Source organism: Cheilinus undulatus, linkage group 5, assembly GCF_018320785.1.
Source record: "Cheilinus undulatus linkage group 5, ASM1832078v1, whole genome shotgun sequence".
Taxonomy (NCBI): Eukaryota; Metazoa; Chordata; class Actinopteri; order Labriformes; family Labridae; genus Cheilinus; species Cheilinus undulatus.
The window spans coordinates 27635075-27648198 of NC_054869.1; the positions used below are offsets into that span (position 1 = coordinate 27635075).

Below are 13124 nucleotides of genomic sequence, written 5' to 3' on the forward strand. Positions count from 1 at the left end.
GCCCTTGGTAATGGCTGCCTCCACAGCTGGAAATACCTCAGATATAGCTTTAGCATTGCATCCATTTGACTACAACTGGACCATGTTTCTGTATGAAATAAAGAATAAAAACAAGCCCAAGACATTTTCGCTCTTCTGCCGACCTGCTTCGGCATAACTATGTGATAGTTAAGACGGAAAGGGTTGCTTCTTGTATGAATGCACGTATACAAGGCTTAGTAGTGGAGCAAATAGCTCAAAATTGGTGACAGTGGTGCTTTTGTCAGAAATGGGCAGCATTCCATTAATACAGCACGCCAGACAGAAAACAATGTTTTCGCTCTTCTGCCAACCTGCTTCACCACAACTGTGTGATAGTTAAGGGGGAAAAGGTTAGTTGTTGCGACTGGTCGTATACAAGGCCTGCTAGCAGAGTGATTAGCTTTGACTAGCCTTGGTTTTGTCTGAACTGGAAAACGTGTCTTTAACAAAACAAGTGCAGAGAGCAACACTGAAAGCTGTCCATGACGGAAGAGATATTTTTGCTGTACTCCTGGTCAGTTTGCGTTTCTGATCATTGCAGTCGCCTTGTCCGGTATATCCTGTGCCTGCTGTCACGTTAGCTGTTAGCTTGGATGTCACTGTAGGAAAGCTGCTGTTTACTTGGAACTGAACCACATGACTTGTTAAAACCAAAGCAGATATTTAAATGGAAAATCACAGAAGGCTACTCACACTGTGTTTTCTGTTTACTGTGAAAAAAAAAAGAAATACAGCATTCATATTACAAAAACTTATGGAACTGATGCCTAGTTGTCTACAAAAATATAGTCTTACATCATGCATTATGTAAATTTTTTTTTATTCTGAAAAAAAAGGATTTTGTCCAACAGTTTTTGGGGAAAAAAAGACATGCAGTTATATCAATCATGGGATAGGTGTTTTCTACCGACAGGGCTTTATGTTTTTAATTTTAGGGTCCTTCAATTCTCAACCCACAGACATCCCCATTTGAGTGGTTGGTGAGGGAGAAGTGACATTGAAAAGTGAGGCAGTGTTTTAAAAGTCAACCAATTTCCAACTGAGAGTGCAATGAGTATACCGACTTAAAGAGTGAGTGAACTGAAGACACCAAGCGCTGAAAAGACTGAACTGCATTGGCTTTGTATTGAAAATAAGCAGTACTTCAAAAAATCCAGGTCAATGGAGACATCCTTAACTATGCTTATCTTCTCAATGCTCCCTTGTTGACTCTTGACAGTAGTCATGCAGTGCATGTTTATATATGTTTATATATCTGGTGGGAGGTCTGGGTTTGTTAACTTTACAATCTAACCAAGTCTTATCTAACAAAGTTGCCTGCCCCGGCTGTTTCTGACACACAAAGCAAATGTAACCCTTTCCAGGTCTTTTTACTTAGTTTACTATTATTGTGATTTTTTTATTCTATTGTCTTTTTTAAGTGCACCATCATTCCAACTTCCCAAAGATGACCAAGCACCTTGTATCCTGGTGGGTCCAGGAACAGGAATCGCCCCTTTCAGAAGCTTCTGGCAGCAGAGACTATATGACCTTGAACATAATGGTAAGTTTTCTCCTTTTTCCTCCAGAATCTTCTGAATTTGATGGCTAATTTTCAGAATATATAGGGCAAGTGTAAAATTAATTCATGAAGGTAGAATGCAGTCATATGTGCATTAGTGTGGCCATTTCCACTGCACCAAAAAGGAGGGCACTTTGCAGCACTTCGTGAAACAAGAATATCGCAAAAAATAGGACTCTAGTGTATTCCCTGCTACAATACAATTTTGTCCATGATACTGATGGTGTCATGATACGGTGATTCTGGGGTATTCCGTTAATTGAAGGACAATTACATCCTGGAGTGCCCCTGGCCAAAGTGAGGCCCTAAGCAGACTCTGATATGAGGCCCCCAAACACTGCCACCACTATCGCCCCAACATACTCACTTAACAATAGTCAAAAGTATCTTAGAACAACTAAAATAACTAAAGGATATATTACTACAATAATAATAGATACAAAGTCTTTGCAATTTAGACAGAGTTAGCTGCATATAAAAGACACAGTTCTTAGTTAGTAAAATTCTCATTGATTTTGATGATCATATTCCATGTTGCAATAATAAGGATATTTTTAATTTCCATCCCTCTAATAAAAGTGGTCACTATAGGTTGATTTTCATCATAACATTAATCCCACTTAATTAGCTATCTGTTTTATTGGGGTCTTCTCCTCAAAATAAAACTAACATAAACCAGCTAATCTTGCCCCCCTTACACCCCCTCACACTCACCCCTGCACCCCTCCCCTTCCCTCACACACAGCAGCTCATCCGTTTTGCTTCTCTCTCTTCCTCTCTATGTTTCTGCTTCAGTGTAATCATCTTGCAATCATCTTGACAACGTCAATTAATTCCTTATCAGAACTAGCGCGGGAATTAACAAACTAAACAATGGAAGAAGCTAACGTTTGTCAAGAAAGGTTGGAGAATAACGGGTTAATTTACGGGGCAGACATGATGAAAGTGTCTGTGCAGCAAGTATCAGGAGAGAGAGCGTAGGAGAGCGAGCAGACACTGCACGCAATTTATTGATCACAGATGGCACTGATCTCCAAAAAAAAGATACCTTTAGAGTTGATTTACTAATGTGTGATGGCCAGGTAAAGTTTATATTTGGTCAACGTTGTATACATTACCAGGATCATATTTAACATACAAACACCGGACTGATGTGCAGAGAAAGAGAGCAATGGACAATATGCTGCATTACGTAAAGGTGCGACTCCAAAAGGAGGACAAATAAGCGTCCAGCTTGAGGCTGCGCCGGACGCCGGACAAGGCATTTAAATTCCGGACTGTCCGGCCAAAAGCCGGACATATGGTCACCCTAATGTGCATCTAAGTAAAAATGGAATTTAGAGCAAATCCCTGCCAGAGATTTTAACTATCACTCCTGCAGCAGCATTCAGAGTAATGAAGAGACTGCTTGTCATCCTTAGGGATGGAGTTGTGCCCCATGATCCTGGTATTTGGCTGTCGGCAGTCTGAGATGGATCACATCTACAAGGAGGAGACTATCCAGGCCAAGAACAAAAAGGTGTTCAAGGAGCTGTACACGGCCTACTCCAGAGAGCCTGGCAAACCAAAGGTACAGGTGCTAACTTGTCCATAACTCTGGATGAGTCAGCTCATCATAATGCTCTGTGTATTGCTGTGTGGGTTTGAAATCAAATCACAGAGTGAAGAAGGGGTGATTTAAAGAAAGCTGAGGATTCTTTTTATTTGTTTTCTTTTTTCTGATTCTCTTCCAGTTTTTCATTGTTGTGAGATAACTTTTTGGTCTTATTTAGTCCTTGGGCAAAACAGCTTTACTTAAGCCACAGTTTTCAAATTTGGTTTATTTGACTTTATTTCTTGTCCGTCAGTTGTCTTCTCACTGCTTTTCACATTGTCTCCTTTTCCAGTTTTCTCACAATTGACTTCTTCACACTCACGCATCATTCCTCCTCTGCCTTTCTGTCAGAAATATGTACAAGATGTTCTGCGCGAGCAGCTGTCAGAGACGGTGTACAAGTGCCTGAGGGAGGAGGGGGGACACATCTATGTGTGCGGGGATGTGACAATGGCCGGAGACGTTCTTAAGACTGTCCAACAAATCATCAAACAGCAGGGCAGCATGACCCTGGAGGATGCTGGCTTCTTCATCAGCAAGCTTCGGGTAAGACTGAAGGAAACAGAGTAGGTGACTGTGTAACAAATGATTTGCATAGTTTTAACACTACTACAGTAATAGTGACAGTTGCTTTATCCCTGTTCTTCCTGCTGAAATGGAGGGAAAGGGTGACTTCTAGTTAAGAGCCAAAAAAGTACTGGAAAGTGAGCCCTTTGCTTTAAACTTAGAAAAACATTGACTGAAAAAACGTGTTTATTTGCGTTTAATTGCAGAAAAGGCTGATTTTTGCTGTTGGAGTGGCCTTAACAATGCTCTTTTTCTGATATCATGCCTTTTGCTGTCAGAAATCAATATCAAACAGTATCCACTGCCCCTTTTTTTACCTTTTCCCTTCTTTCCAACACCTTTCGGTTTCCAGGATGAGAACCGTTACCATGAGGACATCTTTGGTGTCACCCTGCGTACCTACGAGGTCACCAACCGGCTTCGTTCAGAGTCTATCGCCTACATTGAAGAAAGCAAAAAGGACTCAGATGAGTAAGCACTGTCTCCTTTTTTCTCCAACAATTTTTATACAGTGACTCGCTCCTTAAATTTCTCCCTTGAGGCAGATGCGTTCATAAAAACTCACAATCCATTTTTCAAAGAAAATCTATACCAAAAGAAGAAAAAAAGCTTGCAGTGGTTGAGTCATACATCTGTTGGTGAGGTATAATTATAGCAGGGATTCTGAACTCTGAAATCAAGGTTTATTGCTATATTATTTATAGATTATGAGATTTCTTGTGCTCAGTGTTAAATGAGTCGAGCAGCACCAATTAAGGCAATTTCCGAGACATCTTCTGGACTGGAGCCACATGAGGCTTTGTACAACTTACAATATTCAGCAGAGCTACCTTTTCAAGAGCTAATCAAACATTTTTATTTGTAAAGAGCAGCCTTTCTCAACTAGGGTGCCCTCTGGTACTGTAAAAAGGTATTATTATATTTATATATATATATATATATATGTCTGGGTCAGTAATTGAATAGGTTTACATCATTATAGACTACACAAGAAGAATGCTGTGGGTTTGGTTTTTCCCAGTTCAGCAGGTGAGGAATAGGGGCTCTGTCCAATAGTAACCCCTTTTGTTTGTAACTTTGCAGTCATAGGGGTGTAGAATTTGTCTTTTTATTCACGCATTTTGACTGGGGTGAAATGCTGGTATAGAGAACCCATTACTATCTACAAAAGAAGAACTTTCTCATATTTGTAAAGATTTATACTGAGGGTAAATACCTCAGGAACAAAAGTCAGCATAAAAGTTGTTGAGGTTAGTATGTGTCCTAGAACAAAGATCTGAGTGAACCTCAGACCAGATCCAACTCGATTCCATAAAGGTCTCCTTATCCTATGAATTTGTAACATATTATACTTTTACTTTCCATTTTCAGTCTTTGTTTTGGAGTAAGTTGGACAGTATCAACATCACAACAAAAACCCAGTTCCTTATTTCCCATTTACCTTTTTATCAAGCTGGGGTTACATTCGCAGCAGGTGTCTTTGGAGATAATGCACAGGATGAAGGGAAGGAGAATGGAGTGATCAGGGACCACACTGAATGATATTATCTGTTACATGCTTACAAGTGAACACTGTAAAGGTGGTGGGATGGCCAGAAAAGGTTGAAGCAGAGAAAAAAGTTGATCTGAAAATAAAGAAATATGGTCAAGAAGTTTGAAGAGGTTGATCAGTGTCTGCCTGACATATAAGCAACATTAGGGTTGCTACACTGCTTTCCTTTTCAATTCTATGCCATATTACAGCATGCTTCAGCTTTTTAACTATACTGTAAACCCGGATTTTGTTTCTAATTAGACTTTTTATCAATCATTAATAATTCTTTCATGTTTTGTCAAAAAACTTTGATATTACTAAATTAAATTAGTCGTCTGTATTTTTCAGCTGAAAGATGCAATGCAATGGCCATGTTAAGCTGAGATAACTTTGTATGTTTAGTTCTTTAAGAGGGGGGAGGGGCTATTTCAAAAAACCATTGGTGAGACTGTCAGTGCATCTGTTGGCACCGGCAGGCAATGCTTCCACCATGACAGTCCACACGTAGCGAAGCCAATGCTTTGCCTCATCGTGTCTCCACCCCACCAGGGAGGGAGTAATCAGTGAATTAGATTTTGGGAGTGATCCAGATCACCGTCTGGATCCAGGAATGTTTTTAATGGATTCTTCACTATTGGGAGATAGGGCTAATGGCGGTCTGCGCTCTCTGAGTGCTTTTCTAGTTTCTTATATTTTTATGTAAGTTAAACTTAGCATTGTTATTTCATACAACTTAGACTTCATTTATGTGAACTAATTATTTACTAATATACACTTAATATGCCTACTGCATAAAATAAGGTTCTATGTAAATACAACTTGACCTCTTTAGTATCAGCTTGTGTAAAAGCTAAAGTGGTTTAAGGCAATTGGTTTACTCATTCTTATTATTAATGTTAACTAATTTGGGTTTAGAGTGTAATCTGCAGGCAATAAACACTCCCACCTTGCTGCTCCTGTTCTTAGTGTCATCTCTATGGCAGTGCATGTTTGGGGGTGGAGCTTCTTCTTCTAAGGAGGCGTAAGAGGTTGCATTTGTTTGGCTATGAGTTGAAATTTCAGTAACATGTCTCCAGGATATGAAATAACTCTTAAACTATAATGCAAAGATGTGTGTGTGTGATTTTTTTGTATATGTTTCTATTGCTTGACCATTTGGTCCAGTTTTCCCCTGAAACTTTATCTTAAATAATCTGATTAAACATTTAGACTAGGGATTTGCACAGCTAAATAGTTAAATTTGTAAATCAAATTAGCAAGCGCAAGATTTACAAGTTAGTTAAACTTATTACCTTTCATTTTTATTATAAACACAGCTCATATATATTATGTTTTTCTTCTCCCTCACTGGACCAATGTCAGTGTGTTCTTGAAGAAATAATAATAAGTGGTGTATTCATTAAACAATTAAAAGAAATCACTTGACTTCTGCTACACTCCTGCACTGTATGGGATGTTTAAGATCTATAATACTTTCAATCATCTGTGTTTTTTTTAAGATGCTTTGTTGTCCCTTCATTTTCCAGCGGTGTGAGCTTATATTTAAAGGAGAAAAAACCGTTTTAGTTCAGCCCATTGAGATTTATCCCTGCTGGTAAGATTACAGGAGCAGCTTTATCTCTGGGAGACGTTTGTATAAATCCAATTCCAATCTGCAACCTGTAGTTGCTGGCGTTTGCTGAGGTGTTATCTTCCCCACTTTCAGATGAAAACAGAGTTGGTTACCATGGAAACCTGTGGATGAGGGCCTTTAAACTAACAGGATTAGAGTGAGAGCGAGTGGCTCTGTTCCATTTCTGTTGTTGTTTCTGCCGTTATTTGTGCATATTCAAGATTAAACACTTCATATACCCTCGTCATGAGAGCGAAACAAGGGCCCTACATAGCCACTATGGCTCATTAAGTACCAACATAATGCATCACAGACGATGGCTCCTGTGTGGATTGTCACTTGAATTTCACATTTGGCCATCAAAGACCCTGCTTGTTGGATGAGTAATGAGTGTAACATGTCTGTTTCTATGTCTCTGTTCATCTCTGTCTGTCTTTCTCTCCTTCTGTCTTTTCTCTCTTAGGGTTTTCTGCTTGTAAGTCTTCAAACCGGGGCTTTCTGATGGAAACCAGTCTAGAGGACACAGCAACGCTGGTGAAAGAATACTGTGCCATTTTTTTGTACTGTAAAAATGAGTTTCTTTCATTTTTTATACCAATTTAATGTTTCTGTTGGGCTCTGCATTTTTGTCTGTAGCAAGTTGAAAATATTCTGTTCTCTGATATTCAGGTTTTTATTTCTTTTTTGCTTGTTGATGATACTTCCAAATATGATAAATTGATCATTTTGATTCATAATGTGTGCACCTAGTGTAATGACCTGCCTCATTGTGCAATGCATGACCAAGACAAGAATATATTCGAGAAATATAATGTACTCTGTGTTATTGTTACAGTTTAAAGGCATTTATTTGGGTTTTATACTTACATGGAAGTGTCTGGCATTGAAAAAACAAACTCAGACATTTCTGAAGTTTGACCTAGGTCAATTTTAAATTTCAGATGAGAATCAGGGCTGTTTTTTGATTTATTGACGACTGTTGTTTCAGGTAAAGTTAAAAGAGAGAGAGACGTATTTGTGAATCATGTACAGGCATGCAGACAGAAAAATTCAGATATTTGTGTGAACAAATTTGGCGTGTTGACAGCTCACCCTGAATTATGAAAACAGCAATTCTGTCACAGCCTCAACAAACACGTTATCTTGCTCTTCTTTGGCAATCCATCAGAATATATCAGCCTCTGTTCCAGATCTCTTTGTAGTGGCCTGTCTGTCCTCTCATAACATCAGAATGTTTTCTCAGCTAGTACTCGCTCAGCCCACATCAGCTACATAAAAGCATGCAGGGCAGCTACTAGCAAGTCAGTACATATTGAAATATACTCTAATTAATAACAAATAAACACTCTTTAACTGCCTCAGGGCTCTCCAAAGGTTAAGTATTTATATGTATATCAAATATATACGAAAAGCATTTGTTCCAAATTATGTGATCATGGATGATAGTTTATCATTAACAGATCAAGGATTTTTTGAATGAAGCTCATTCCCCTGGAGCAAGATAGGGATATCTTTACCACAGTAATGTGCTTATGGGAAATATAGGAAACCCTACTGTAAAATGGCAAGAATATAGACTGAAAATACCCTTATTTTGAAATGCAAGAGGTGGAATGATGAAAGCTTTTCATTAAGGCGCACATTTGTTTGCCTCAATAGCTGTTCTTTACATATTTCAAAGCTAACAAAAGTTGTATTTAAGAGCTAGCATTTGGTGAATTGTAACAACACCTCCTTATCACCAACTACTAACAGTTTCAAAGGCTAAGTGTCTTATTTCCAATTTTTTGGGACATTCATTTTTAAGCTTGTTGGGTGTAAAGTATAATCCTGGATTTCCAGTTTAACAAAAGAAAAAGTCCATCAAACCTTGTTGGCTAATTTGCATTTTGTCTGACTCCTGCAGATGCATTAATCCTTGGAACCCCAAGCCAGTTTTTGCTATTTTTGGTCCACCTCTAATTTTTATACAAAAATGCCTGTTGAATCTATAAGTACAGGCAAATTATAGACATCTATTTTTAAGGACAACCTTGACTATCAGAAAAAGCTGCAAGGAAGTCAGATGAATGTAGCAAAAGTTATATGACCAGAAAGACCAAGGAAAACAGCAGGACAGAAATTGAATCTCATCAAACTTTATACAAATTACACCCAGATCAACAATGACAAAGTTTTTTCACATCTGCATTTACTCCCTTCAGTCCTCATCTGTCTGGAGAAAAAAATGAGAACTTTCTAACAAGTGCACCTTCATAAAACCACTTCCATTTTGTGCACATGTGATATTTCTGTGTGGAAAATGCAGATGAATATCATTTTAGGAGCAGAAACAATAGAAAACAATAGAAGAAGAAATTGGAGCACCGTGATTGGCTGACAAGCTAACAGGAAGTTGTCTTTGTTACTTCCATTGCCAAAATGTAGGACTGATAGCAACACTGCTTAGTTTTTCAGTGAGAAAAGTGTAATAGTCACATTACCATGGATTTAGAAATGTGGATTTGCTGTATCAACAGCCTTAATTAAACATTTTCTGGAAAGGATATAAATGCTGGGAGCTTTTTGTAGATTGGCAAAAAGTTAATCTTCCTATCACAATCTACTCCATAGAGATCAATCTTATCGTTCCTGAGATATTATAAACAACACATGCCCTACCACTAGGGGATCCAGCGGGGTTCGAAGGGTTAAGCTAAAGCTTACCAGCCTCCTAGCATAAAAATTATAACAGGGATATGTATCATCTACATACCAATACTTAAAATAAAAGCACAAGGCAAAGACCGTTTAAAACATGGACAAAGTCTCTGTGGTGTCACTAACTGCTTTTGGCAGGGGCGTCATGAAGTGCAATAATGACTGTCACCATATTTGAAATCTAGAAACTGGTGTAAAGATGGAGCTGAAGTGGGTCTAAAGCCTCATGCCAGACTGCTACAGCATGTAGTTAAATGAGCCTTGATTTTACCATAGTTCTTAGCCTTCATTAAATCAGCACAGGTTTAAAGGTTTAACTCTGATGGGGATTCCTTAGCTTTTGGAAACAGCCACAAGTGGACACATAAGGAACTGCAGTTTTTGTGCTAGGCTAAATTGGTATTGTTACAGCTTGGTTTCCAGTCAGCCCCTTAAATATATACATTTCAGTGTAACATTTAGAGGTAAAGTCATTTCTTTCTCATTATAGCCAAACTAGCTTTTGTACCATTTCCAGCTTCTGTGCTAAGCTAGGCTAAGAATAGCCTGATGGATTGACCAGATTCAATGTCTGTCATCAGGCAGATTCGTCTTGCAAAAGCCTCCATCTGAAATGTTTGCGCCCAGTCTGAGAATGGACGAACCAATCAGTGGCATTTGAGTAGAACAAGGTGGGACCTACAGATGTGCAAGCCATTATCAGAAATGGACATTTTTATTAAAAGATTGATTGATTGATTGTACTTTATTTACATGTCATGCACAAAAAGTGCCCAACCCTCATGGGTTTATAAGACACCAGAAATACAGTTGCAGTGTTTTACAAAAAGAGAAATTAATAACAATTACAAAGTTATGTGATCTTTTCCCAGCTCAGTACTAAAGAATACACTCTGCCTTTTCTCCCAGGCTTCGCAGATAAAATCTGCTATAGCAAAGGTTCCTTTTCTGAAACAGAACTCAAACTTTCCATAGTCATCCGACCAGAAAAAGTCAGTATTAATCAAGGACATTTTCCTAAAAATTAAATCCCTCAAGTCATCATAAATTGGACAGTAAAACAGAAAATGAATCTCATTCTCAGTTTCACCAAAGTGACACAGCAAACACACTTTGTCTTCCTCTGGAATGGCATTAAACCTGCCAGCCTCTATGGCTAGGGGTAAAGTTCACATCTGTGCAGATAATGATCTCTGTCTTCTGGTGAGACTATACTTCACATAAGACTCTACATCATAACTATTCTTTATAAGACAATACATTTGTAGTTTTGGTACACACCATATATCAACAGACCATTTTTGTCTTTACTTAGTAAACATAGAACTCTTAATGTCCTGGATGTCACATAGTAGCTTATTTTGAGAAATGAATTATATGTTATTAGCTTTGAAGACAGTTCTCAGTTCTTTGGCCCATGATTGACAATAAGAAACATCCCGATTAAACATCTTTTTAGTAAATCTCTGATCAGACATCCTTACAAGCCTATTCCAGAGCCGCAGCATTCCCATATCTCCACTCATAGCCAGGACTGATGTGAATTTATGAACTCCCAAGAAGGCCCGAATTGCTCTGTAATGTATGAAATTAGAACTCTGATGCTCCTGGGACTCTCAAACACCAGAGGCATAGTCAGACACTGGGCACTCATGAATTATAGAGCTGTGTGTAAGTTTGAAATCCAAGATTACCACAATGTTTAGCTTTATTTAATACTGATCCTAAAGCTCTACCAGCTGACTGAGAGAGAACACCCACTGCTTCTTTAAATGGCATGTGTTCATCTAATGTCAAGCCAAGATAGTTATAATGATCAGTATATGACAGCACCAATGAAACTTAATTAAAAACAAGTCCACAAGTCTCCACCCTCAGCACCATTCTGCAACAATTTTCAGCATTATCTGTAAGTCTTCTTATGTTCAGCAAGTAAAACCAAGTCATCCGCATATAATAATATTCCAACATTTTGATCCTCAATTTAAACTCCAGTATCAGAGGCTTTAATTTGTGAAGCTAGACCTTTTACGTAAATGGAAAACAGTGTTGGAGACAAAATATCTCCTTGTTTAACCATCCTGTTGTATATTCATTAACCTGAACACAGGCAGTCACACAATCATCAAGATTACCAATACAACTATTTAAATTCCCACATATGTAAACTGCATCCACCTCAGACAAACTAAACATCTGGGCCGTTAAATGACCAAAAAAGTTTGAGAGCCATTTGTTCTTGTTGGTCCTTCTGGAGGTAGGTAACAAGTAAAAATAACAAAACAGTAACCAGACAGCTTATCCTTAAATTGTAACGCAAGTATTCATTCCACTGATTTGTCTTTAATCAGAACATCATAGGAATCAAACAATCTATTCTTAACTAAGAGACCAACTCCTCCAGATCCCTTAACTGCTCTCTTATGCATTGCTCTGTTGTGTCCATACCAGGTATAAGCCTGAAAATCAATAATTTCATTTCCTTTTACATGTGTCTCATTTAATGAAATGACATCAGGCTTATGGACAAGTAATATTATTTTTCTGAGCTTACAGTTCCACTCTGTCCAGCCATTCATGTTCCAGTGCACTAGTGTGATATTCTCAGAGGTTATGGGTTGGGCAGTTACCTATCAGGTTTCCAGATTGTCTCTTATTATCCTTTGATTCCTCGTGCTATTCTGGCTGGTCACGCCTCAGCAGTCTCCCACTACCAGAAAGGAAATATTCCTTTCCAGAAGGGAGTTCATTGAGGAGAGTTTTGAAGTTTTGAAGTTCATGCTGATGGGCCCTCCCTATGTGACATACATAGGCATGACTAAATCTCTCGTTATCTCTCAAAGTCTGCTTACAATGGAGCACGGCCACTTTATCCTGCTGAGTCTGTTGTTCCACCTTGATTACACTTGGCCCGCGCCCGCATGGTCTCATCCGCTCCGCGTTAGTAATCTCTGGTTTGGGGTCACAGTGCAGCCCGTCTTCAAAAGGCAGGCCCACAATTCCTGATTGAGACCTCAGACTGAAATTTAAAGGCTGTGCGCTTGCTTCGTCTAGCTTTGTCTCCATCCACTCAATATGAGAAGAGAGATGCGCAATATCTAAATCAAAACTCTATTGAATTTCTCTTACTTTGCTCTCCATCTCTACTTTCAAATCCTCCCTGTTGTCCGCAATAAGTCGCTCCAGACGTTCCACTCTACATTCCAAAAGTCTTTCAAGGGATGAGTGTATCTCACCAATTTGTGATTGTAGTGAGGCACTTTGTGATTTCAGCATCTTGGGCTTCTTTCTTCTCTTTTTGTCATGTGGTACGGTCTTCTCTATCCATCATAATGTTACAAAGACACGTAAATAACTTGTACACAGAATGAGTCGATATTTTTTCTGTATTTCAACTGTTTTTTTAACCGAGGCTGAGGGCAATTTCTCACTGACGCGCTGCAACGCTGTGCATGCGCAGTCTTTTTTTCTTAAAAGAAGTGTGAAGAACTACACTGAAAGCACTTCTAGGCGGAAGATATTTTCTCTTCTTCCA

General features: G+C 38.7%; 1 protein-coding gene across 1 annotated transcript in view; it reads left to right on the plus strand.

The window, feature by feature from the left end:
- The window catches only part of nos1 (nitric oxide synthase 1 (neuronal)), a 62784-nt gene extending 54622 nt beyond the window's left edge, over positions 1–8162 (plus strand). Inside the window, exons 25-29 of the mRNA XM_041788215.1 lie at positions 1443–1564; positions 3004–3152; positions 3528–3722; positions 4096–4214; positions 7353–8162. Of these exons, the coding sequence (XP_041644149.1) occupies positions 1443–1564; positions 3004–3152; positions 3528–3722; positions 4096–4214; positions 7353–7368 (601 nt within the window). The 3' untranslated portion in view covers positions 7369–8162. The remainder of the gene's footprint in view (positions 1–1442; positions 1565–3003; positions 3153–3527; positions 3723–4095; positions 4215–7352) is intronic.
- Positions 8163–13124: the final 4962 nt, after the last annotated feature.